This window comes from Neoarius graeffei, chromosome 1 (assembly GCF_027579695.1).
Source record: "Neoarius graeffei isolate fNeoGra1 chromosome 1, fNeoGra1.pri, whole genome shotgun sequence".
In the NCBI taxonomy this organism is placed as follows: domain Eukaryota; kingdom Metazoa; phylum Chordata; class Actinopteri; order Siluriformes; family Ariidae; genus Neoarius; species Neoarius graeffei.
Window position 1 is genome coordinate 58201732 of NC_083569.1, and position 23475 is coordinate 58225206.

Consider the following 23475-nt stretch of genomic DNA (forward strand, 5'->3'; position numbering starts at 1 on the left):
CATTGTTCTCTCGTAAGCCTGTATAGGATTTTTCAGCATAATTGCAGTAAACCTGCTTAGCAAGGAGACCTGTAATCATCATTTATTTAGCAGAGCTAGGTCATTGGGTCTGTACACATCCATTTACAATCCTGCCACACAAGAAACTGAAGTCTTTCTATCAGGGCTTGGGTCGGATGCAAACTAACTAGTATACAAGTCAGTCATTTCTGACGCCACTGTTCTTACAGCTGCAGTTAGGAATAGCTCTTTTTGTTGATCTAGTGCTGATGTAAATTCCTCTGTTTACGCATAAACGACCAAGGAGAAAGTACCACGAACACCACCGTTATGAAGGGCATGGCTGTGTTGCCTGAAGGAGTGCTTAAGTAGATAATAATATCCTTGGGGAAGCTTTTGTTTACTGTGTGTTTAGTTCATCACTGGCACCAAAAATGTGCAGTTTACATACTCTCACAAGTTTAGTTTCTGTGTTCCAGTAAAACTTATTCAACTCCTCCTCCTCAAATCATTAACAAACTGCATAGATGCCTGATTTTAAGTTTTTGTTTTGTTTTTTTCCCCATTTTCATTGGGTGAAATGTTTAATCATTAATTTTTTTGTTAATTGGCAGAAATAAATATCTGAATGATGGTGAAATTTTGACCTACTAGAGCTTCCTGCTATGTATAGTTCTGAGAACTACAAGCTTTCCTGTAATACGTGAACTAAAATGTGTTTGTCTTTTGCATGTATCTCAATGATGAGTCAAATTCTAGCATTTTTGTTTAATTCTAGTAATCTCGTGTAGTGAAAAGGAAGGAAATTGTATTTGTACTACACTGGCGGGGGACTCTTGAACATTTTGACAGCTGATACCTGATTACAAACTGAATTGCTTATGTCCATTTCATGGTGAAATGTAGTTATTTAAGAGCTTGGTCAAAAATTCACTGTGTGAGATGTTCATGCTTTCCTAGCAAAGTTTTAGACATCTTTCAGCAGGTTTACCACAACTGTTTTACCACAATGTGTGTTACGCTGGCTCCTTACCCGGTAGGATCTTTGCATGGTTAAATAGTAAATAAAATGTTTCCAGATATTTCCTGAAAACTGTACTTGATGTCAATTTTGACATCACAGCCATGACTGTCATAGCACATAGACCCACTCAGATTATTAATTCAGTGGTGCTGAAAGTTTCAAAATGTCTTTCAACTTGCCAAGGCCTCTTAACTTCCTGTTTGTGATTTTATAATTGACTACAGCTCTTAGCTTCTCTGTGCCAGCATTTAAAAAGGGGTTGTGTGAGAAGTACAAGTTATTGGAAGATGTAGTCACTTTTCCGAGGTCTGGAAGAAGACCTGAACTGTCACCCTAAGCTGAGAGGAAATTGGTTTGTATGGTCAGCAACAACCCAGGAACCACCAAGACACAGGCCTGCCATGAACTGTCACTGTCTACAGTCAAGCATCACCATGGACTAAAAGGCTGCTGATCACGAAAGAAGCCCCTGCTCCAAAATTGACAACTTCAAGCTTGAATAAAGTTTGCAGTTGACCACATGGACACTTTTTTTTTTTTGGACAGATGAGGGGGGAAAATAGTTGTTTGGCCACACTGGCCAGAGGTATGTTTGGAGGAGTAAAGGTCATGCATTCAACTCCAAGAACACTATATGCCAACTGTTAATAAATAACTGTAAAGCGTGGTGAAGAAAACTGGATAGAATAATGAACGTACTACCTCAGAATTTTTCAGCATCACCTCAAACCATCAGCGAGACAGTTGAAACTTGGGCAGAGTTGGGTGCTCCCACAGGACAATGACCCCCAAACACATCAAAACTGGTTGTGGAATGAATAAAGCACGCTAATATTAAGTTTTTGGAATGGCCTTCCCAAAGTCCTGACCTTAATCCTATTGAAAATATGTGAACTGTGCATGGAAGTTGGGTCCATGCCAGGAAACCAACAAATTTAATTGATCTCAACCAATTCTGCCAAGAAGAGGGGTCCAACCGGAATTCTGCCTTGTTAATGGCTTCCGTTCAGGTAGGCCCAAATGTCTCATGGCCCACCATAGGACTATCCTCGGAACATGGTCGAAGGCCTTCTCTACATCAACGAAGTCAAGATATAGGTTCTTCTCCTTAGCAAGGTGCTTCTTTTGCAGCTGTCACACAATAAATATTGCATCATTCATACCCCTACCTGGCACAAAACCAAACTGCATCTCACATATATTCACCGACTCGCAAACTATCTTTTCCACAACTCTTTCAATGACCTTTAGCAAGTGTTCAGTTAGTTTCAGGCCCCTATACTTGCCTCTATCCATGACATTTACCCTTGCCCTTAAACAGGTTGATGAGAACACTCATTCCAATCCTCTGGTATTTGTTCTCAGCTATGATGGCATTTGTGAGATTGCACAGAAGAGGATAGCTGACTTTAGCAGAGGCTTTTAACATTTTCATCATGATGCCAGAGGGTCCTGGGGCTTTGCTGCTATTTCATCTTGCATGTTGCTTCTACCATCATCTCGGTTGTTATCAGTATGAGGGGGCCAGTGACAGGTTCAGCAATTGGCAAGTCTGCTTCAGACGAGGGAAGTTCAACATTAAGTAGGCACTCAAAGATTTTCCACACCTTTTCCTTGGCATCATCACTAAGAGATTGCCCTGGTCATCCTTCATGCAGGCAGCACTCATGATGATGTCCTTGTTTTCTTTCTTCATCTGCTTTGAAATATAGAAAATGTTTTTCTTTCCATTCTCTACATCCATGAATCTGCGACCTTCTGCCCTCTTCCTAGCAGCAAAGACAGCTTTTAGCTAACTTTACTTTTAGCTTCAAGGTAAACCTGCTTGCTTCCACCCCCCCCCCCCCCCCCAAGCTTTCCACAAGCGTCTCTTTTCCACTACAGCAGAACTAACAGACTCATCCCATCACTGTCTGCTTTCTCCACTTTCTTTGTGAGACTACAAACCTTATCACTGTCATTTAGTAGGGTGCCTTTTATGAGCTGCCAAGTATCATCCAACTGAGAAAACATGTTTACCGTGCAGCTCACTTTCCACAGACTTCAGGAAATCATTCTTTACCCCAGGATCTTTCAATTTCCAAACATGGAGTTTTGGAATAAAGACTTGTTTTTGTGGCTTGCTGCATTTTAAGGATAAGATCACAAATGAGCAACTTGTGTTGAAGAGCGCATTCTTCACTGGGAAGGACTTTAATGTTGGAAACAAATTTAAAATTACGTTGTCTGGCCAGAATATAATCAAATTGACGAGAGGAGCCTCCTGACTGACATGTAACAAGGGAGTTTTCCCTCTTTTTCTTGAAAAAGGGAGTTTCAGATGACCAGGCCATTAGCCACCAAGAATTCAAGTATCCTCTCCCCCTCAGCGTTAGGATCACAATAGCCAAACCCACTATAAACACCTTCATAACCAGCGGGCACACCACCAATGTGGCCAATGAAGTCACCACAGAGGAACAGAGACTCTGATCCCCTAATCTTGGGCACTGTACGCTGAAGCTCCTCATGAAAGGCATCCTTAACCCTGTCATCCAATCCCGCTTGTGGGATATGTATAGGATGGATGGTCAGAATGCTAACACCAACATTTGATTTTGATAATACAGATTCTGTCAGAGACATGTTTGATCTCAAGAATATACTCCACCCACTTCTCTGCCAGGAGAATGCCAACACCATCAGTGCCCTTGTCATTACCAATCCAGACTCTTGTAGCTAGAGTCTTTGCCACTAATCATATGGGCTGAACCACCTCTCCACCTTGGCTCTTGTAAGAAAGGTCAATCTTTGTTCTAGAAGTAATCTCCACCACCTCACTGCATCTGCCTCTCATAGTTCCAGCATTCAAAGTTGAAATGTGAAACTTTTTGATGTGGTTGTGGGATGATCTGGCAGTGCCCACATCTGACACCCACCCTACAGTTGGTGACACTCCTATCACTAGGAGTCCCATTCTCACTGACAATACTACAAACAACCATGACTTGATAATGAACGGGTTTTACAGCTGGATGCCCTAGAACTTGCAGCCTCTAAAGGGCTGTGTTCTAAAGGTTGTCATCCACCAGGAGCTTGTCAAACCGGGAGAACCAAAAAGATGGCAAACCAAAAGATGACAAATGGAGCGAACATTAGAAAACAGTAAATTGAAAAGAAACCAGAGCAACAGCAAAAACCTGGTTTTAAGGCGCCAGGGGCTTTTCACCCCTTCTCCCATTGGTACGAAATGGTTCTACCACATGAAGGCCAGGAGTTGGACTTGGTTGTCAGAGGTGATATGTTGCGCTGGGGCATTTTATAGGCTGGGAGGGCAAAACCTCACAACCACCCCAGCGATAAACAACCTTTAGAACCTTTTGCACCATATTCTTGGTTTTTAAACCCCCCCCCCCCCCCCACACACACACACACACACATTAAAGATATACAGTCATTCTTTCCCAGAGAAATTATCAAAAGCCCAATATTGCCATGACATTCATGTGCATGAGGAGTGTATGCAAACTTCTGACCGCAAGAATATGCATGGCTTCTTAACTGTAAGATGTCAAATATATTATAGGCAGAAAACTCTTTTGGCCAAAACACCATTTAGCTACCTTTTTTATGGCTGATTCCCAGAATTCATCTACAGCGATATCCAATGGATTTTCTCAGCCTGTGATAAATATTTCTAAATAATTAATGGCATCAACATGGATAATCGTTTAATTATGGTCTCATTATGTATTTATTTGTTACGGTCTCGTGTATTTCTAATACATGGTCTGTGTTTGTGTCTAAAGGAGAACATTCTAGAGAGGATCCACCTCCATATTGCTCCTGATGTTGATACAGATTCCTGTACATCCAAAGTCTGCATCACGCATCAGAAGTTTGCCATGGCTCTATATGAACAGGTATTGCCCAAACGAACACAAATATTGGCAGTTAGGAAAATGATCAGTGCTTTATGATGCCATTCATTTGCTTCAAGCTTTATTTATATATTTTTGCTTGTAGTCTTGCTCTAGATTACTGTAGTTATTTGCAGTGGCAAAGACGAATATTCATACTGTATTCAACATGCTGTGTTTATAGTGTAGAAAGTGCTTAGCGAAAAAATCAATTTAATCTTTCCTAAACGTCCAGGGGTATAATGACACGGCTGAAGAAGTAATTAGTATTTAGCAGTTGCCAGGTGGCACCTAGCTGAGTGTGTGTGTGTGTGTGTGGTAGGTTGTATGTCGAAGCTGTGGAGCCTCATCTGACCCTCTGCCCTTCAGTCAGTTCGTGAACTATGTTTCCACCACAGCTCTCTGGTAAGCTAAAAATTCTCTTCTGCATGTCATGCGACATAAGTAAGAACAGCAGCTCAACCCAGACCTTGTGTTGATGCTAATTTTCCTTTCCTTTCTTGATCCTCGCTCTTATTTATTTATTTTTACAGACTCAAGATTGTGCTTCCAGGCTCCTCTTTTATTTATATATAAAAGATTGATCACCCTGTGATTGTCAGTATTTTAGATAAAACTTGAACTTTTTACAAAGACAGAAACAGAGCGGGGTTTTTTTTTTTTTTTTTGGGGGGGGGGGGGGCGCTTCTAGGCCGTGCTGGCCTTGCTGGTAACGAGCAGGCAGATAACGTGGCCCGAAGAGTCCTCACTAAAGAGGTCACTGAATGTAAAATCCCAGCCTCAGACCTGCACTGGCATCTTATATTTTAAGAGAGTGACAGAATGAATTGGATGAATATCTTCAATAAATTGTATGAAATCAGCCCTACCATCAATAAGACACGCACCTTTTTTTTTTTTTTTTTTTTTTAAATTCTCATTTTGCACCAGACATGATCCAGTTGTGTATACCAGGCGTTGGATTGGGCACTGAAGGCTCACCCATGGTTTTGTACTAAAGGGTGAAGAACCACCATCATGCCATTTCTGTAGAGCATCTCTGACCATCAAGAACATTTTTACTTTGTTGTTCTGGTCTAAACACCACAAGGGAATGATTTTATTCTCAAAACACTTTGGGTGATGTTCTTCAGAAGGTGCCACCACAAAAAGTTTTAGAATTTTTATCCCATGCAAATTTGAAACTTCTCATTTTGGTTTTTGTTTGTGTGCTTTTATTTGTTTTTAGTCATTTATTTATAAAGTAATTTCTAATACTTTTTTTTTATAAATGCTCTTGTCATGAAATCGCCTTAGGTGTTGACATGGCATAAAAAAAATCTCTCTCTCTCTCTCTCTCTCTCTCTGCCTTTTACTGCTCAGCCAACAGTTCTTTGAGAGGAAAGATGAAAAGCCACGTTCTGACACGTTTGGCGAACTGCTCCAGGCAGCCAGCACGATTGGAGACCTGCGTGATTGTCCAGTAGGTGACTATTTCTTGTGTCGTAGATCATACTTTACATGAATAAAAATGTAAAGAAAGTTCAGGACGGAGTAAAGGAGCATGCTTTTACCACCATGAAATTTGCAGTAACAGCAGTGTCTTGAGGTGTTATTAAACTACTTCTACAGCAATTTGTCAACTATTTCACTGTTTGTTTTTAATAAATGAATGATGTATCATACTTTTTAACAAGTTGTGGATCGTTTACAAGACTAATTGGTTCCTGTCCTCACTTGCATCTAGAAACACTCGCTCCCTCACCAGCCTTTGAATTTTTCTCCCCCTCTTTTTTTTTTTTTTTAAATGCAGCTTTTCATGTTAACCACATCATCCCCTGATCATGGAGAAAGCTTCCTGACTGTTACAAAGCTCTGATGCACAATCCTCCTTCCATAAACATTACGTTTTCTGTAGTAGGATGTTTATTAAACAACATGAACTGTTGTACACATTTTTCCATGCGTGTTTTTTTTTTTTTTTTTTTTAATTTGCTTATTATTAGGCTTCAATTACATCTACATATGTCCACGTACAATTACCTGTGTATGAGCTATAGCTATAGGAACTAAACGTGTATATTAATGAGTGCATTTTAATGTTAACCTATCATATATAAATTATTCAGTACTATCGTCAGAACCGTGCCGTTAACAAATTCATCAACGCCTTCCGACCAATCAAATTTGTTGTATAGATGTACATCAGTTGGCAGCTGTGCCAGAGAAATGATTGAATTAAAGATTTTTGTTAATAATTTATGAACAAGTTATTCAGTTATTCAGCAGGAACTGTAGCAAGGCATTGTACTGGCATATCGAGTCACATTTACAGCATTTCTCAGAGACCTAAAGCCCTTCAGTTTAACACTGCTGCGTGACTCAGAAAGGAGACGTGACACATGAGACGAAGTCTATAAAATATTAAAATGCACTGCATTTTTAAATAGGCATTAGGCCAAGCTTGATGGGTGCTTCATGCGTAAAACTGTCATATATGATTAGAAATAGTACTAGGAAATGAAATTTATTGCGTAATACTTAATCATGTCTGCATTCTGTTGTTCTGTGTTGGAGAGGATTTTTTTTTTTTTTTCCTGGAATGCTAATCTATATTCTGTGTTATAAAAATAAATAAATAAAGTGAGATGTATTATAATTTTTTTTTTTTTTAATAAATAAATAAATATGCATGTCTTTCACCAGAGTAAGTGCGGTCAGGTGATCAAGATCCGGCGCGTGCTGATGAACTCGCCAGAAATCGTCACCGTTGGTTTCGTGTGGGACTCGGAGCATTCTGACCTGACGGAGGGCGTCATCAAATCTCTCAGACCACACCTAAGCCTCTCAGGGGTAATGCTGAAATAACACTCGCAGATGCAGAAAACCTGCTTTGGTTTGATCAGGGGACTACAAATACAGGAGCTTTAAAGGCAATCTAAAGTTCATGTTTACTCTACACACGGCCTGGCTGAGTCAGCAGATTAGTCCAGTCTGATTATGCTTCTAACATAACATACAAGGCCAAAAGACACCACGGTCTGCAACTGAGCATATAAAATGTCCATCTGTCAATGTAAAGGTGTTTTTATTATTATTATTTTTCCCCTCCCCCATCTTCTTGATGGTGTCTACACGTTGTAGTTTAACCTAATTACAGTCAGAACGTTTTAAATGGCTATAAAGGGATTTTTTTTTTTTTTTTTTTGCTGTTACAGAAGTTCAGTACTTTCACTGACTGGGTGAAGTGCTGTTTATTTTGGTGCTGCCAAGTATATGTGAGAAACTCTGACTTTATCCTCTTTATAAGGCTGAAGCTGTCGGACAGCTTCGTGGGTGGAGTTGGCCCACACTGATGACTAGACCTCTGTGATGGAGGGTCATCTGGTGTATGTTTGTGTCATCTGGTGTGTGGGTGTCATCTGCTGTGTCTCTCTCCTTTTCTCTATTAGGCTACAGCTCTTTAGCGGAGTGTAGCACAATGGTGTAAAGCTTGGCTCCCGACGTTCTTAAATATTCTGCCTTTCAAGGCAAGAGTTCCCAGATCAAGGCATTTTCCCTTGGAGGCAAAAAAAAAGCACACATTCTTCCCGACGCCCTGTTCTCTGGATCTGAGCATGCTGCGGTAGCGAGTCAGTCTTTCAGGAAGCCCACGGGTGACAACAAAGGCTGCAATTCATACTTCAGCTGTTCATGTGATGCTGGCGGGTGTGCAGAAAAATAGCTCCCCCGCTGCGCTACGTTCCGTTGTTTTCCATTGGTTTTACCATTGGACGATTCAATAAAAATCAGCACATGGGGGAACTAGGGCTGGAGGACAAAGTGACCCTGGGCTTGTGCAAGCAGATTTGACTGTTTTCATGACAGGGCTTAAGAGTTTCATAATGGAGGCAGGACCTTAATCTTGGTGTTATTAAAGATTGTTTATTTTTCCTGCAGAAAAGCAGTTGTATGGATGAGGGCTTGCATAAAAAAAAAGTATTAAAATTTCTGTCCGTTTGTTTCACAAAGCAATTCAAGTCAAGAACAGTGTTGATTTGCATAAAACAGAGAATCATCATTCCTGCTTATTTGCTATGACCAATGCCTATCTTGAAATTTATTATTATTTTTTAATATAACCACCAATATGAGCAACTTGGTGAGTCGGGGAAGGACACACACCATTTCAAAGCTAATTTGAGAGAATTTTTAAGATGACTCAAACGCCCACTTATAATAAGAAGGAACGAATTTGACTAAACAAATGTTTAATATCTATTAAATATTAAAAGTCTCAGTTACTAAATACACAAGGCCTGAAGGTATGATTGGGTGAACGAGTCGTAGCTGCATGCGTCATCTCACTCCAAAGCTTGGCAGTGATGCATTACAAACAGAGCACCTTTTCAAGACCTGAATTTTACCCACAAGTCACTTGTATGCTGTAGTCAGTAGAGGAACAAATACATTCCTCCAAATTATTTAACCAGCTGTTAACGCCAATGGTTCTCTTTTAATTTTAGGAGGACGCATTGCACTCTTGGCACCTTAATATGATTAATCTTTAATCGCAATTAATTTTGCTCTGGATTTGGGCTACTGCAGTATAAATGTGCCATTATGTCAGTAATTAATGCAGCTGAGCCATCGTTCACAAATATCTGCTCATCAAATATAGCTACACCGCTACAGTGATTTTTAAAGAACGTTTATATCTTTAAAAAAAATGTTATTTTTATCAAGCTGTTAATAAAAGTCCTATTGCTGAGGTCATTTCTCTATTTGTTCGGTTTCTCTCCCCAGCTTTTTCACCACGTCACAGATGAACAAGCCAAAAGGAGTGACCTGCAGCTGGATGGGATGATCTGCTACACAAGCAGACACTACTGCGCCTTCGCTTTCCACACCAAGTCCTCCAAATGGTTCTTCTTTGATGACGCTACAGTCAAAGAGGTGTGTGTGCGTGCGCGCGCGCGCTTCATTTCCATAAAATAGAATGAAGAATGTTGTCTTCCTTAAAAGCAATAACCCTTTCACCACTGCGTAACTTCATATACAGACTACTATATAAACAGTTATTCCATGAAATCGAGTCGTACGTGAGCTGATGAGGCGCGTAGCACCAAGTCGGCTATAAGCCGTGTGTGACAAGATTGAGTGGAATAACTGTTTTATTCTATCCACATTCACTGGATTTTGAGAAATGGAGCATTTTTTTTATTTTTTGTAAATTCGATAAATAAAAACCTATACAAAACGTCTGACAAAATAACTTCTGCTGAGAATGTAAATAAACCGGAGAAATGACAATAGCAATCTGTGAAAAATGCTGCTATAATAATAATTTATTATTATTGAAAAAAAAAAATGTTCTTCAAATAGTTGTACTCCATATTTTTATTTTTTTATTTTTTTTTCCTTCTTCTTTCGGGTTTTTTGGCGGTTGGCAAACGAATTTAAAGGTGCCTTACCGCCACCGACTGGGCTGAAGTGTGGAACAGGCGATATTGGTGAAGAAAAATATTATTTTAGCTATTTGTTTCTTTTAAATACTTGACAATTTTGGGGGTTTTGTTTTCAAGTAGAGTTTTTATTTTGTCCTCGGTTGGTTCAGCAACACGCTCTGCCATGTTTGTTTTTCTCTACTCACAGTATATGAGCTGATAGCTTAGTAATGGAGCAACCAATCGGAGTGTGTGATTTGCGCATATCCAGTGAATGTGGATAGAATAAATACTTTATATATATATATATATATATATATATATATATATATATATATATATACACTTTTGTATAAGAAATACCATTAGCACTAAGTAACGTTTGTGATGAATTCATTATAATCCAGTACACAATTTTAAAAGAAAATCTAGTGAATTAGTGTGCACGCGCCATAGTGACATTTGGTATCGCTGGAAACCAGAGGAATTCTGCTTCGAGAATATGCAACACTTATGCCAATAAACTAAACACAGGTAAATGGTTCTCAACCATTCGGCATATAAAATACACAGGGGTTTCCCTCCGACAGTGAGGGCAGAATAGTGGTCTGCAGTGGTGAAAGGGTTAAAATGATTGATTTAAAAAAAAAAAAAAAAGAAACTGCCGATCAAATCACATTGTACCTAAATCAATAAAATTCACCTTTTAAAAACATTTACCAGCTTTATACAGTGTCTTGCAAAAGTATTCATACCCCTTGAACTTTTTCACATTTTTCCACCTTACAACCACGAACTTACAAGTTTTTTTTTTATTGAGATTTTATGTGATAGACCAACACAGAGTAGCGCATAATTGTGAAGCGAAATGAAAATGATAAATGGTCTTCAAAATTTTTAAACAAATAAAAATCTGAAAAATGTGGTGTGCATTAGTATTCAGCCCCCCTGCGTCAATACTTTGTAGAGCCACCTTTTGCTGCAATTACAGTTGCAAGTCTTTTGTGGTACAGTACGTCTCTACCAGCTTTGCACATCTAGACACTGAAATTTTTGCCCATTCTTCTTTGCAAAATAGCTCAAGCTCAGCCAGATTGGATGGAGAGCGTCTGTGAACAGCAATTTTCAAGTCTTGCCACAGATGCTCAGTGGAATTTAGGTCTGGACTTTGACTGGGCCATTCTAACACATGAATATTCTTTGATCTAAACCATTCCATTGTAGCTCTGGCTGTATGTTTAGGGTCATTGTCTGGGAAGGAGATTCACCTTCCAGCAAGTCTCAAGTCTTTTGCAGCCTCCAACAGGTTTTCTTCCAGGATTGCCCTGTATTTAGCTCCATCCATCTTCCCATCAACTCTGACCAGCTTCCCTGTCCCTGCTGAAGAAAAGCATCCCCATAGCATGATGCTGCCACCACCATGTTTCACAGTGGGGATGGTGTGTGCAGGGTGATGAGCAGTGTTAGTTTTCCGCCACACATAGCGCTTTGCATTTAGGCCAAAAAGTTCAACTTTGGTCTCATCTGACCAAAGCACCTTCTTCCACATGTTTGCTGTGTCCCCTACATGGCTTCTGGCAAACTGCAAACGGGACTTCTTATGCCTGTCTTTCAACAATGGCTTTCTTCTTGCCACTCTTCCAAAAAGGCCAGATTTGTGGAGTGTACGACTTATAGTTGTCCTGTGCACAGATTCTCCCACCTGAGCTGTGGATTTCTGCAGCTCCTCCAGAGTGATCATGGGCCTCTTGGCTGCTTCTCTGACCAGTGCTCTCCTTGCTCGCTCTGTCAGTTTAGTTGGACGGCCATGTCTTGGTAGGTTTGCAGTTGTGCCATACTTTTTCCATTTTTGAATGATGGATTGAACAGTGCTTCTTGAGATGTTCAGAGCTTGGGATATTTTTTTATAACCTAACCCTGCTTAAAACTTCTCCAGAACTTTATCCCTGACCTGTCTGGTGAGTTCTTTGGTCTTCATGATGCTGTTTGTTCTTCAGTGTTCTCTAACAAACCACCGAGGCCTTCACAGAACAAGTGTATTTATGCTGAGAGTAAATTACACACAGTAGGACTCTATTAACTAATTAGATGACTTCTGAAGGCAATTGATTGCACTGGATTGTATTTAGAGGTATCAGAGTACAGGGGGCTGAATACTAATGCACACCACATTTTTCAGATTTTTATTTGTTTAAAATTTTGAAGACCATTTATCATTTGCGTTTCACTTCACAATTATGTGCTACTCTGTGTTGGTATATCACATACAATCTCAATAAAAAAACTTGTAAGTTCGTGGTTGTAAGGTGGAAAAATGTGAAAAAGTTCAAGGGGTATGAATACTTTTGCAAGGCACTGTTATGTGCGGCACAATATATGGAAATGCTAATTGCAAAAGAAGCTCAGTGTTTTTGTTTATTTGAACACTGAACAGCATCTATTAAAATCATGAGCTGAGCATAGGACCGATATGTATATTGCAAAAACGGTGTATAAACAGTATTGGGGGGGTCCCACCACCACCACCACATTGTATGCACAGATATTCCATAAAACAATCCACTCTTGAACCGGCTCACTCCTCACACAACACACCTGGTGTTTTATTTTCCATTTAGTTTCTGTAACTGTACACTGGGAGTTCATGTTCTCTCGCACACGGGTTACGTGCCGAGCCGGTTCTTTCTCTCACTTCCATGCTGGATTTTAATTCCTAAACTCTTGCCAATTTCCCATAAACATTAACTAATAATACATTTGTGGCAGTGGCACAGGCGCATGCGCCGAGATGCTCAGCCCAGTCACCTGGCTCCGTAGCTGTTGATCAATCTATCAGCAGTGCAGCACTTGTGCTGTGTGTGCACTTCAGCGCTCGCCTGGCTCGAAGTGTACATCTCCCCAGAAAAAATGAATTTACCCCATCTCTGTCATGCGTGCACGCACACACACCATTGACTGTCTCTGCCTGTTCAAACGACTTGGTACAGGGCTGCCTTTTTTTTTTTTTCCTTTCTCCTTAAAACAATATAGAATGAGAGTCCTTCAAAGTCTGCTTTTAATAAGTACATGGTTTCATTGTGTTTGAGTGCTTTTTAGCCTCTGTGTGTATTCTAGCGTCGCTCTAGTCTGCTCATAGTGCTGCTCGATCTCATTTAGAGACCCTTGATATCTTTTCATTCTGTTAATTAAGTAGCAAGGTTCCATCTAATACATACGCTTGCATACTTAATAACTCATTCAAAACTTGGCATCACTCACTACTTTTTAATTTTGAATATTACATTTGGGTAAAGGGGCGGCACGGTGGTGTAGTGGTTAGCGCTGTCGCCTCACAGCAAGAAGGTCCGGGTTTGAGCCCCGTGGCCGGCGAGGGCCTTTCTGTGTGGAGTTTGCATGTTCTCCCCGTGTCCGCGTGGGTTTCCTCCGGGTGCTCCGGTTTCCCCCACAGTCCAAAGACATGCAGGTTAGGTTAACTGGTGGCTCTAAATTGACCGTAGGTGTGAATGGTTGTCTGTGTCTATGTGTCAGCCCTGTGATGACCTGGCGACTTGTCCAGGGTGTACCCCGCCTTTCACCCGTAGTCAGCTGGGATAGGCTCCAGCTTGCCTGCGACCCTGTAGAACAGGATAAAGCGGCTCGAGATAATGAGATGAGACATTTGGGTAAATGATTTGGCCCTGCATTCCTGATGAGAAGAATTTAATCAGAAGCTCTGACAAGCTCTATGCTTTTGTTTATGGTCAAATATTTTACATGCAGGGTAGCAGATTTAAGGTGGCATGGGGGGGGGTAGCGTTACCACCTCGCACCTTTAGGGTTTCCTCCAACCTCCCATAAATGCCAGCAGGTAAATTTGGCAACTCTAACGTGACTGTGTGTGTAGGTGGGCTCTAAATGGAAGGACGTGGTTACTAAATGCATCCGAGGACACTTCCAGCCGCTGCTGCTGTTCTACGCCGACCCTGAGGGAAACGCCGTGAGGGGAGCTGAGGTCCCTCGGACTGACAGCTCTGCTAGCCAACACAAGCCCTCAGCTAACGGTGAAATCCCAGGTAGAGTATCAACGTGCTGTATAGTAGTCTGCAGTGTTAACATGATGGTTAGATGCCCCAAACAAAAAAAAAAAACCAAAAACATTTTGAAGCACTGAGAAAATGGTGCTTTGTTTATTACAGTGAGTATCTTTACAGACTGTTAGAGCATTAAAGAAAATGTAAAACTTGTATTTGACAGTTACTAATTTTGAAACCTAAACGTGTAGTAATGTTTAGAATTTTTGCAAATGAAGACCGCTGGTTATGTCAAGGCTCTGATGTCCTGGTTTGACCCAAAGCAACCCAGCAGCTTGCTGACCTTTTGGCAAAGCGTGCCCGATTTGTACTCCGCCAGTGTGGGATGAAAATAGTTGTTGTTCTTCAGCCACGTCGGTTGGCGCTGATGTTTACTCTGTAGGTTTCTGTGATGAACTGCTGAGCTTCAGAATTAAAAGCATTGCAACTGAATAGAGTCCAGTGCAGGTGGTTAATTCGAGTTTGGCTGTGTGTGGATTAAGAAGGACAAACAGTGATGCAGTTAATCTGAGCTCATGTACAGTATTGATCATACAAATTGACTACCGTATTCTACTTTCGGTGCCAGTGCAGACAGTTTTACATTTGCCTCTTTTGATAATTCCCCAGTGCCGTGTGCAGTCTCTTTAGAATGATTTCATATTTTTGTATAATAATCATCAACTCTTGAACTAATATAAGCTGAGTAAAAAAATGGTACACTTGTTTCTCTTGATGAATGATGATGACCTTCTGTGAAGTCTGACACACAGTGCCTATAAAGGTTATAGCTTTATTTAAAAACCCGTGTCTGCTTTAAAAACAGACACGTGCATAATGCTGACCTGGACAGAGGGCAGACCTAAAAGCTGATGTACCGTGCCCCGAGAGTGCTACTGCAGTCATTTGGAAATAATGTGTGGTAGTGTTCTTAGTACTTTCACTGAGAGATGAACTATTTGTTGACCTTGCATACCCTGAATAACAACTTGCTTAGTCATATACCGCTACACAACAGTGCTTTTCCAATTTAGATTTGTTCAGTCTGCCTTTTTTAAAATAAAATGATCTCACTAATGAGCAGGTTTTGAAAGTGGTATAACATATTCATTAGAATGCAATTGTGTGTGTTCCAAATGTGTTTTGTTTTGTTTTTTCCCCCTCCCCCTTGAATAAATCTCTGTTTGAATGCACACAGGCACCTCGCAACCAGGCAGTAAGAAACTGGAACTGACCCGAGAAAACCTGAGTGCTCTGTTATCAGGTCATGGTACTTTAAAGCAGAAAAGCCAGCCTCTGTTAGCATTCAAGCGTGGCACAAACCAGACCAGCGGCGGGAGAGGACCAGGTATAAAACCAGCAGCACATATCAAAAAAACTAAAAGAAGACTAAATCTGATTTTATTCTATCCACATTCACTGGATATGAGTAGTCGCGCGCTCTGATTGGTTACTCTACTACTAGGCTATCAGCTTGTATACCGTGAGTAGAGGAAAAACAGAATGGCGGCGCGTGTTGCTGAATCAACCGGGGATAAAATAAAAAATAAAAAAAACCTACTCAAAAACAACCCCCCCCCCCCCCCCCCCCCCCAAAAAAAAGCCACAAAATATGGAATGAAAGTATCTGATGGTAAGAATGTATCTTTTTTTCCCCATAATAATAATTATTATTATAGCATTTTCCACAAATTGCTACTGTCACTTTTCTAGTTTATTTCCATTCTTCATCTTTAAAGGAACAGTCCACCGTACTTCCATAATGAAATATGCTCTTATCTGAATTGAGACGAGCTGCTCTGTACCTCTCCGAGCTTTGTGCGACCTCCCAGTCAGTCAGACGCAGTCAGACGCGCTGTCACTCCTGTTAGCAATGTAGCTAGGCTCAGCATGGCCAACGGTATTTTTTGGGGCTGTAGTTAGATGCGACCAAACTCTTCCGCGTTTTTCCTGTTTACATAGGTTTATATGACCAGTGATATGAAACAAGTTCAGTTACACAAATTGAAACGTGGCGATTTTCTATGCTATGGAAAGTCCGCACTATAATGACAGGCGTACTAACACCTTCTGCGCGCTTCGGCAGCGCATTGATATCTGAGCTCCATATCAATGTGCTGCCGAAGCGTGCAGAAGGTGTTAGTACGCCTGTCATTATAGTGCGGACTTTCCATAGCATAGAAAATCGCCACGTTTCAATTTGTGTAACTGAACTTGTTTCATGTCACTGGTCATATAAACCTATGTAAACAAGAAAAACGTGGAAGAGTTTGGTCGCATCTAACTACAGCCCAAAAAATACCGTTGGCCATGCTGAGCCTAGCTACATTGCTAACAGGAGTGACAGCGCGTCTGACTGCGTCTGACTGACTGGGAGGTCGCGCAAAGCTCGGACAGGTACGGAGCAGCTCGTCTCAATTCAGATAAGAGCATATTTCATTATGGAAGTACGGTGGACTGTTCCTTTAATGCCCCCCTTAGACTGGTTCAAAAGCTTAAAGAAGTTTGAAAATTACATAATTGAATGTCTAAGGATGCATTAAATAAATGCCTAAAGCTATTCTATACCTCGGCACGACAGCAAGACGGCACTTTCTACGAAACAACACCACTATAAAGTCAATTTGTGCAGCCACCGAAAGGTTTTTAATAAGTCCGCCTAAGCAGAAATGAATTTGTCGAACGTTCTGTATCAAATTTTTAATGATCTAATTTGCTAAAAATAAAAACGCTCTGTAGCCCTGTGATGACCTGGCGACTTGTCCAGGGTGTACCCCGCCTTTCGCCCGTAGTCAGCTGGGATAGGCTCCAGCTTGCCTGCGACCCTGTAGAACAGGATGAAGCGGCTAGAGATAATGAGATGAGATGAGAAAAACGCTCCGTTTCTCAAAATCCAGTGAATGTGGCTTTAATAAAACAAGGATTCCACTCAATCTCCTCGTACATGGCTTATAGCCAACTTGGCGGTACGCGCTTCGTTGGCTATCAGCTCATGTACGATGAGATTTCATGGAATAACTGTCAAATAGTTGGAGTGACGCTGTATAAAACAATGCACTCTTAAAAAAAAATAATAATTTTTGCCTGTTATCTTGCTTAAGATTGAAGCAAAGTTTCACCCGTTGCTCTTTTGGTCCGTTTTTACGAGCGGGACTTGATGTGGAATCGTTCTCGTGGTATTTCTTTTTTCATACCTGTTGTGCAATGAGGTTTAAAGGACAGTAATTTCTTTGTCTGTAATAACTCCTGACAAAGTGCTCTGTTTCCACTCAGCTTACCCTGAAGTTTTTAGGAGAGAGGAATGGCTTAAGGAAATGCTTGTATCCAAAGAGCTCTTTAAAAAAAAAAACGCAATAAAGAACAGAGAAAGATAGCATCTTCTTTTGTTATTGGACATTCCTCTTTTATTACCATCAGATTATGCCTTCTCTATTATTGTCAATATTATTCCAATGTTGAAAGCTTTCAACTAGTGTTTTGTGATGTGTTTTATGACCTCAAGCTACAGAGGGTATCGGTTCCAGCTCAGAAAACCAATAAAGCAAGCTGAGTTATAAAAGGCTCTCAGCAGGTTAGGAGAAAAGTATCTACTGTGTTCGATGCAAAATTTTATTATAGTATGACAAAATACCACATTAGGCCATGACCGGCCTGCCTCGCTCTGACTGAAAGACTGCTGTTAGTGCTTATACATGCTATTTTTCCTATTTTTATCTGAAATCTCGTGACCCAGTCCACCCACAAGTGTATTCCCATTTCCCAGTACTTGAAAGGTGTCTATTTTAAGTGTGATGCAACCGTGAGTCTGGAAGGGTGGAGGTTGGAACGGACACGCTTCCTCAACAAGGTGCATGACGTTTGCTGACACACATTTCGAAATCCTCTCTGGCCTCGGTATGTTTAGAGAAAAATGCTGCTTGGCTGGCTGTGCGAGTGTGTAACTGCCCTGTGCAATCTGAGTGTTTCATCAAGCAGTGCACACTCCCATCCTGTCAGCACACAACACCGCTTCCCCAATACCCTAAAACACCTGAAGATATTCAGGCTTTTAAAACCTCTCCACTTGTTTCTTCTCTCCTCAGGCTGATTTGGTCTTGAGAGGTGAAAAGCAACGGGAAAGCTTTTCTGTAGAACCTACTCATTCCTGCAGTACTTTGCTTGTTTTTTTCTCACACAGCAAAAAGCAACAACACACATCGATCGTTAAGTCTCGCCAGGCTTCCCCAGAACCCTCCGGGGTTGAGTGAAAGTGTGGTAGCAGATATTTCTTCCTCTTGTCCAAGTAAGCTGTACCATAAGTGCAGTGCAAGATATACTACAAGGGCATGAAGATGCTGCTTATGGAGTTAATGGTGCAGCAATAAAACACACCGACACCTTAAAAAATATAAATAAGTATTACCATATTATGACTCTAAGCAGACGCTCAAGTGGACAAGCTACTCTCGGATATGGACTGTGATATATGAATGTTCTGTACCTCTGTCTGTTTGGCAAGTTTCAACTCAGTCTTTCCCACGTCATGTGGCGCATAGGGCAGCGCCAATCTCCGGTTCCGCAGCCCTCGGCCTCTCGCCTGTTACATACGTAGCTAGGGTTACAGTGGGGGGCTAGTCTTCTGGCAACCGCGAGAGTTTGACTCCCCACTCGCATCTGTATTGCCAGATGGCAGTAGGTGCCATTTTTATGCTGGTCTTTGGTATGACCCGACTGTGAGTAGAACTCGCGATCTCCCGATTGAGAGGCGGATACACTAACCACTGAGCCAACTCGCGGTCTTGGCAAGTTTCCTTTTGTCTTAATTCTCCTATCAACAATAAATCTCGTAAAATCAGACTGTTTACGAGTCCTGCAGCTGTCCAGTAAAAACAGCGAATCCATCCAGAGAGACTAAACATAAAGAAACTTGTTTTTTTAAATGGAACTACAAGCCCGATTCCAAAAAAGTTGGGACAAAGTACAAATTGTAAATAAAAACGGAATGCAATGATGTGGAAGTTTCAAAATTCCATATTTTATTCAGAATGGAACATAGATGACATATCAAATGTTTAAACTGAGAAAATGTATCATTTAAAGAGAAAAATGAGGTGATTTTAAATTTCATGACAACACATCTCAAAGTTGGGACAAGGCCATGTTTACCACTGTGAGACATCCCCTTTTCTCTTTACAACAGTCTGTAAACGTCTGGGGACTGAGGAGACAAGTTGCTCAAGTTTAGGGATAGGAATGTTAACCCATTCTTGTCTAATGTAGGATTCTAGTTGCTCAACTGTCTTAGGTCTTTTTTTGTCATATCTTTCGTTTTATGATGCGCCAAATGTTTTCTATGGGTGAAGGATCTGGACTGCAGGCTGGCCAGTTCAGTACCCGGACCCTTCTTCTACGCAGCCATGATGCTGTAATTGATGCAGTATGTGGTTTGGCATTGTCATGTTGGAAAATGCAAGGTCTTCCCTGAAAGAGACGTCGTCTGGATGGGAGCATATGTTGCTCTAGAACCTGGATATACCTTTCAGCATTGATGGTGTCTTTCCAGATGTGTAAGCTGCCCATGCCACACGCACTAATGCAACCCCATACCATCAGAGATGCAGGCTTCTGAACTGAGCACTGATAACTTGGGTCGTCCTTCTCCTCTTTAGTCCGAATGACACGGCGTCCCTGATTTCCATAAAGAACTTCAAATTTTGATTCGTCTGACCACAGAACAGTTTTCCACTTTGCCACAGTCCATTTTAAATGAGCCTTGGCCCAGAGAAGACGTCTGCGCTTCTGGATCATGTTTAGATACGGCTTCTTCTTTGAACTATAGAGTTTTAGCTGGCAACGGCGGATGGCACGGTGAATTGTGTTCACAGATAATGTTCTCTGGAAATATTCCTGAGCCCATTTTGTGATTTCCAATACAGAAGCATGCCTGTATGTGATGCAGTGCCGTCTAAGGGCCCGAAGATCACGGGCACCCAGTATGGTTTTCCGGCCTTGACCCTTACGCACAGAGATTCTTCCAGATTCTCTGAATCTTTTGATGATATTATGCACTGTAGATGATGATATGCTCAAACTCTTTGCAATTTTACACTGTTGAACTCCTTTCTGATATTGCTCCACTATTTGTCAGCGCAGAATTAGGGGGATTGGTGATCCTCTTCCCATCTTTACTTCTGAGAGCCGCTGCCACTCCAAGATGCTCTTTTTATACCCAGTCATGTTAATGACCTATTGCCAATTGACCTAATAAGTTGCAATTTGGTCCTCCAGCTGTTCCTTTTTTGTACCTTTTAACTTTTCCAGCCTCTTATTGCCCCTGTCCCAACTTTTTTGAGATGTGTTGCTGTCATGAAATTTCAAATGAGCCAATATTTGGCATGAAATTTCAAAATGTCTCACTTTCGACATTTAATATGTTGTCTATGTTCTATTGTGAATACAGTATCAGTTTTTGAGATTTTGTGAATTATTGCATTCTGTTTTTATTTACAATTTGTACTTTGTCCCAACTTTTTTTGGAATCGGGGTTGTAATAGCACCTGCTCAATTATGATCATAAGTACTGAGTTGAGTTGTTTCTTAAATAAAAACTTATTTATTTTTTTTTTTATGAACAGTAAAAGTGAGCAGTGATCCAAAGGGCTTCTTTCGAGACCTCTCCAGAGAAGCCCGCAACGTTAACATCATGAAGAAGGACCCTGAGAGATCACACCAGAGGCCAGAAACACCGAGACACAGAGGTGAAAATGGAAAATGCACAATTTTTTTTTAAAGCAATAATAACATGACACAAAAAAAAAGGAAATGTAGTATGAAGAAGAAGGGGGGGGGGGGGGGGGGGTATTAAAGTTAGCCAAGAAAAAGTTCATCTCATTCTCTCTAGCTGCTTTATCCTTCTACAGGGTCGCAGGCAAGCTGGAGCCTATCCCAGCTGACTACGGGCGAAAGGCGGGGTACACCCTGGACAAGTCGCCAGGTCATCACAGGGCTGACACATAGACACAGACAACCATTCACACTCACATTCACACCTACGGTCAATTTAGAGTCACCAGTTAACCTAACCTGCATGTCTTTGGACTGTGGGGGAAACCGGAGCACCCGGAGGAAACCCACGCGGACACGGGGAGAACATGCAAACTCCGCACAGAAAGGCCCTCGCCAGCCACGGGGCTCGAACCCGGACCTTCTTGCTGTGAGGCGACAGCGCTAACCACTACACCACCGTACCGCCCTATTTAACAACTAAAAAAGTGTTTGGGTTTTTTTTGGGTTTTTTTTGTTTTTTTTAAATCCCAGACATACCTTTTGTCATGCCTAAATATATATTAAGTAGTTAATTTTGTCACTTGGTGACCAGATTACTTGAGCAGGGCCACACACATGATCAGGGAAGTACGAGTTTGTATTTAATTGTTGCTGAAACAGGTAAGCAGGTTCGGTGTTGGCGTAGAGGTGGAACTTGTGCTGAAAGTTTATAGGGATAAGGAATCTATCCCCATTCCCAATACGTCATCAACACCCAACTCATAAACTGGGAAATTAGCTTGTTCTGCTACATTCACTCTCCATAAATTGAAGTGTGATAAATACCACGGCTTTCAGTTTCTATTATTCTGACCACACGTGCTGTTGTCAATCACTAATAAATGTGCGAGGAGCTTTTATGGTGTTTTGAGGGTCAAACTTTTTCAAGACTTAAATTTTAATTTACTATTCTTTGATATTAAATCTAATCCTCGATAAGTTTGTGCACCCCCACCCCACACACTTGTACAGTACATGCACCTAAAAGTGGTTATAGCATGATTTAAAGCCTTTATCCAGCACTGTCAGCAAAATGTAACTAAATGGCTAATGTAGCCAGAGTAAAAGCCCTGTACTTCCCTATCCACTGATTGATGGAGCGTCCCAGGCGATATTAACTCTATCACATCACATAACTGTCACTGCAGTACATTTACTCCTGTGCTTCTCGATTGTCTGCTTCACGGAGATTTTTTTTTTTTTTTTCCTTTTATAAGCTTGGACGGGAACCCAGTGCCAATCATTAACAGCTTTTACGTACACGCACGTACACTACAGTCTGGATGCTTTATTGAAACTATGGAAAGTGCATGCATGCCAGATTATTCTGACCCCAATAATGGCTTGCTGCTTTCTCAGGCAAGTATACAAGCATGAAGGGTTAAAAAGGACATATTTTATGTGCATACTTGTGCTAGCAAAGCTTTTTCCCACTTCAAAATAGCGTCTTTTTATGCACTAACGTTTATTCCATATCCATAGAGATACATACTTCTGTACACACGTTTCTGCTTACCGCTCTGCCTGAAGGTGTACTAATGGTCTTGCCAGCTCATCTGTCATTAGCCTTGTACAGTACGTTCAACCTGAGATGAAAAGCAGTGGACTTGGCACCATTATGTATTCTGTTTATACCAGAGATCTAGAGAAGCCTGTAGACTAATTCAGCCTTGTTTAGACCAAAAAGAGTCACCTTTCTGCCTTCAGTAGGATTGAAATACATGAACTCCTTCCTTCACATGATGTAGTCGCACTACACCGTATTGAGAAAAGGGTTGTTTTACAATCAGGGTACAAAGTTTGTGTCACAGGGGTCCAAAATTCAAATTGATTCAAACTGGTTCTTGTAGCAGTTTTTAAGTGAAGGACGAGTTAAAGAACAGATTTCAGGTAATTTTTTGACGTGCGTGTATGGTAGTTTTGTGTAATCTGCTATAAGATGGGAGAAACAAATGAAGTGATTCTCGGAGAGGACTTTTTTTTTTTTGACAATTCAGAATCCACGACTTCCATAGTGCTTTTAAATATAAGGCTGTAAGATTTGTGTTAGTTGTCACTAATATTTATGTCCCAATATCTTGACCACATTTTAGGATGAAAATAATCATTTTAGATATGTTATTATATATTGAAAAATTAGCTGTCTCGGAGAGGACATTTTTTTTTTTTTTGACACAATTGCATACTAATTTGATCAAAATAGTCTGAAAACTTACTGACATTCAACATTAAAACTTAACTATGTTTCCAATGATATGGAGCCAAATATGTGTTTTATGGTATAAAGAATGATT

The 23475-nt window shown here is 40.9% G+C and overlaps 1 protein-coding gene across 1 annotated transcript in view; it reads left to right on the forward strand.

Annotated features, from left to right (window-relative positions):
* Window positions 1–23475, forward strand: part of LOC132895151 (inactive ubiquitin carboxyl-terminal hydrolase 53) — an 88295-nt gene that overhangs the window by 31510 nt on the left and 33310 nt on the right. The window contains exons 5-12 of the mRNA XM_060935418.1: window positions 4813–4926; window positions 5246–5328; window positions 6286–6385; window positions 7609–7755; window positions 9688–9837; window positions 14212–14380; window positions 15576–15725; window positions 20992–21114. Coding sequence (XP_060791401.1) covers window positions 4813–4926; window positions 5246–5328; window positions 6286–6385; window positions 7609–7755; window positions 9688–9837; window positions 14212–14380; window positions 15576–15725; window positions 20992–21114 — 1036 coding nt within the window. The remainder of the gene's footprint in view (window positions 1–4812; window positions 4927–5245; window positions 5329–6285; window positions 6386–7608; window positions 7756–9687; window positions 9838–14211; window positions 14381–15575; window positions 15726–20991; window positions 21115–23475) is intronic.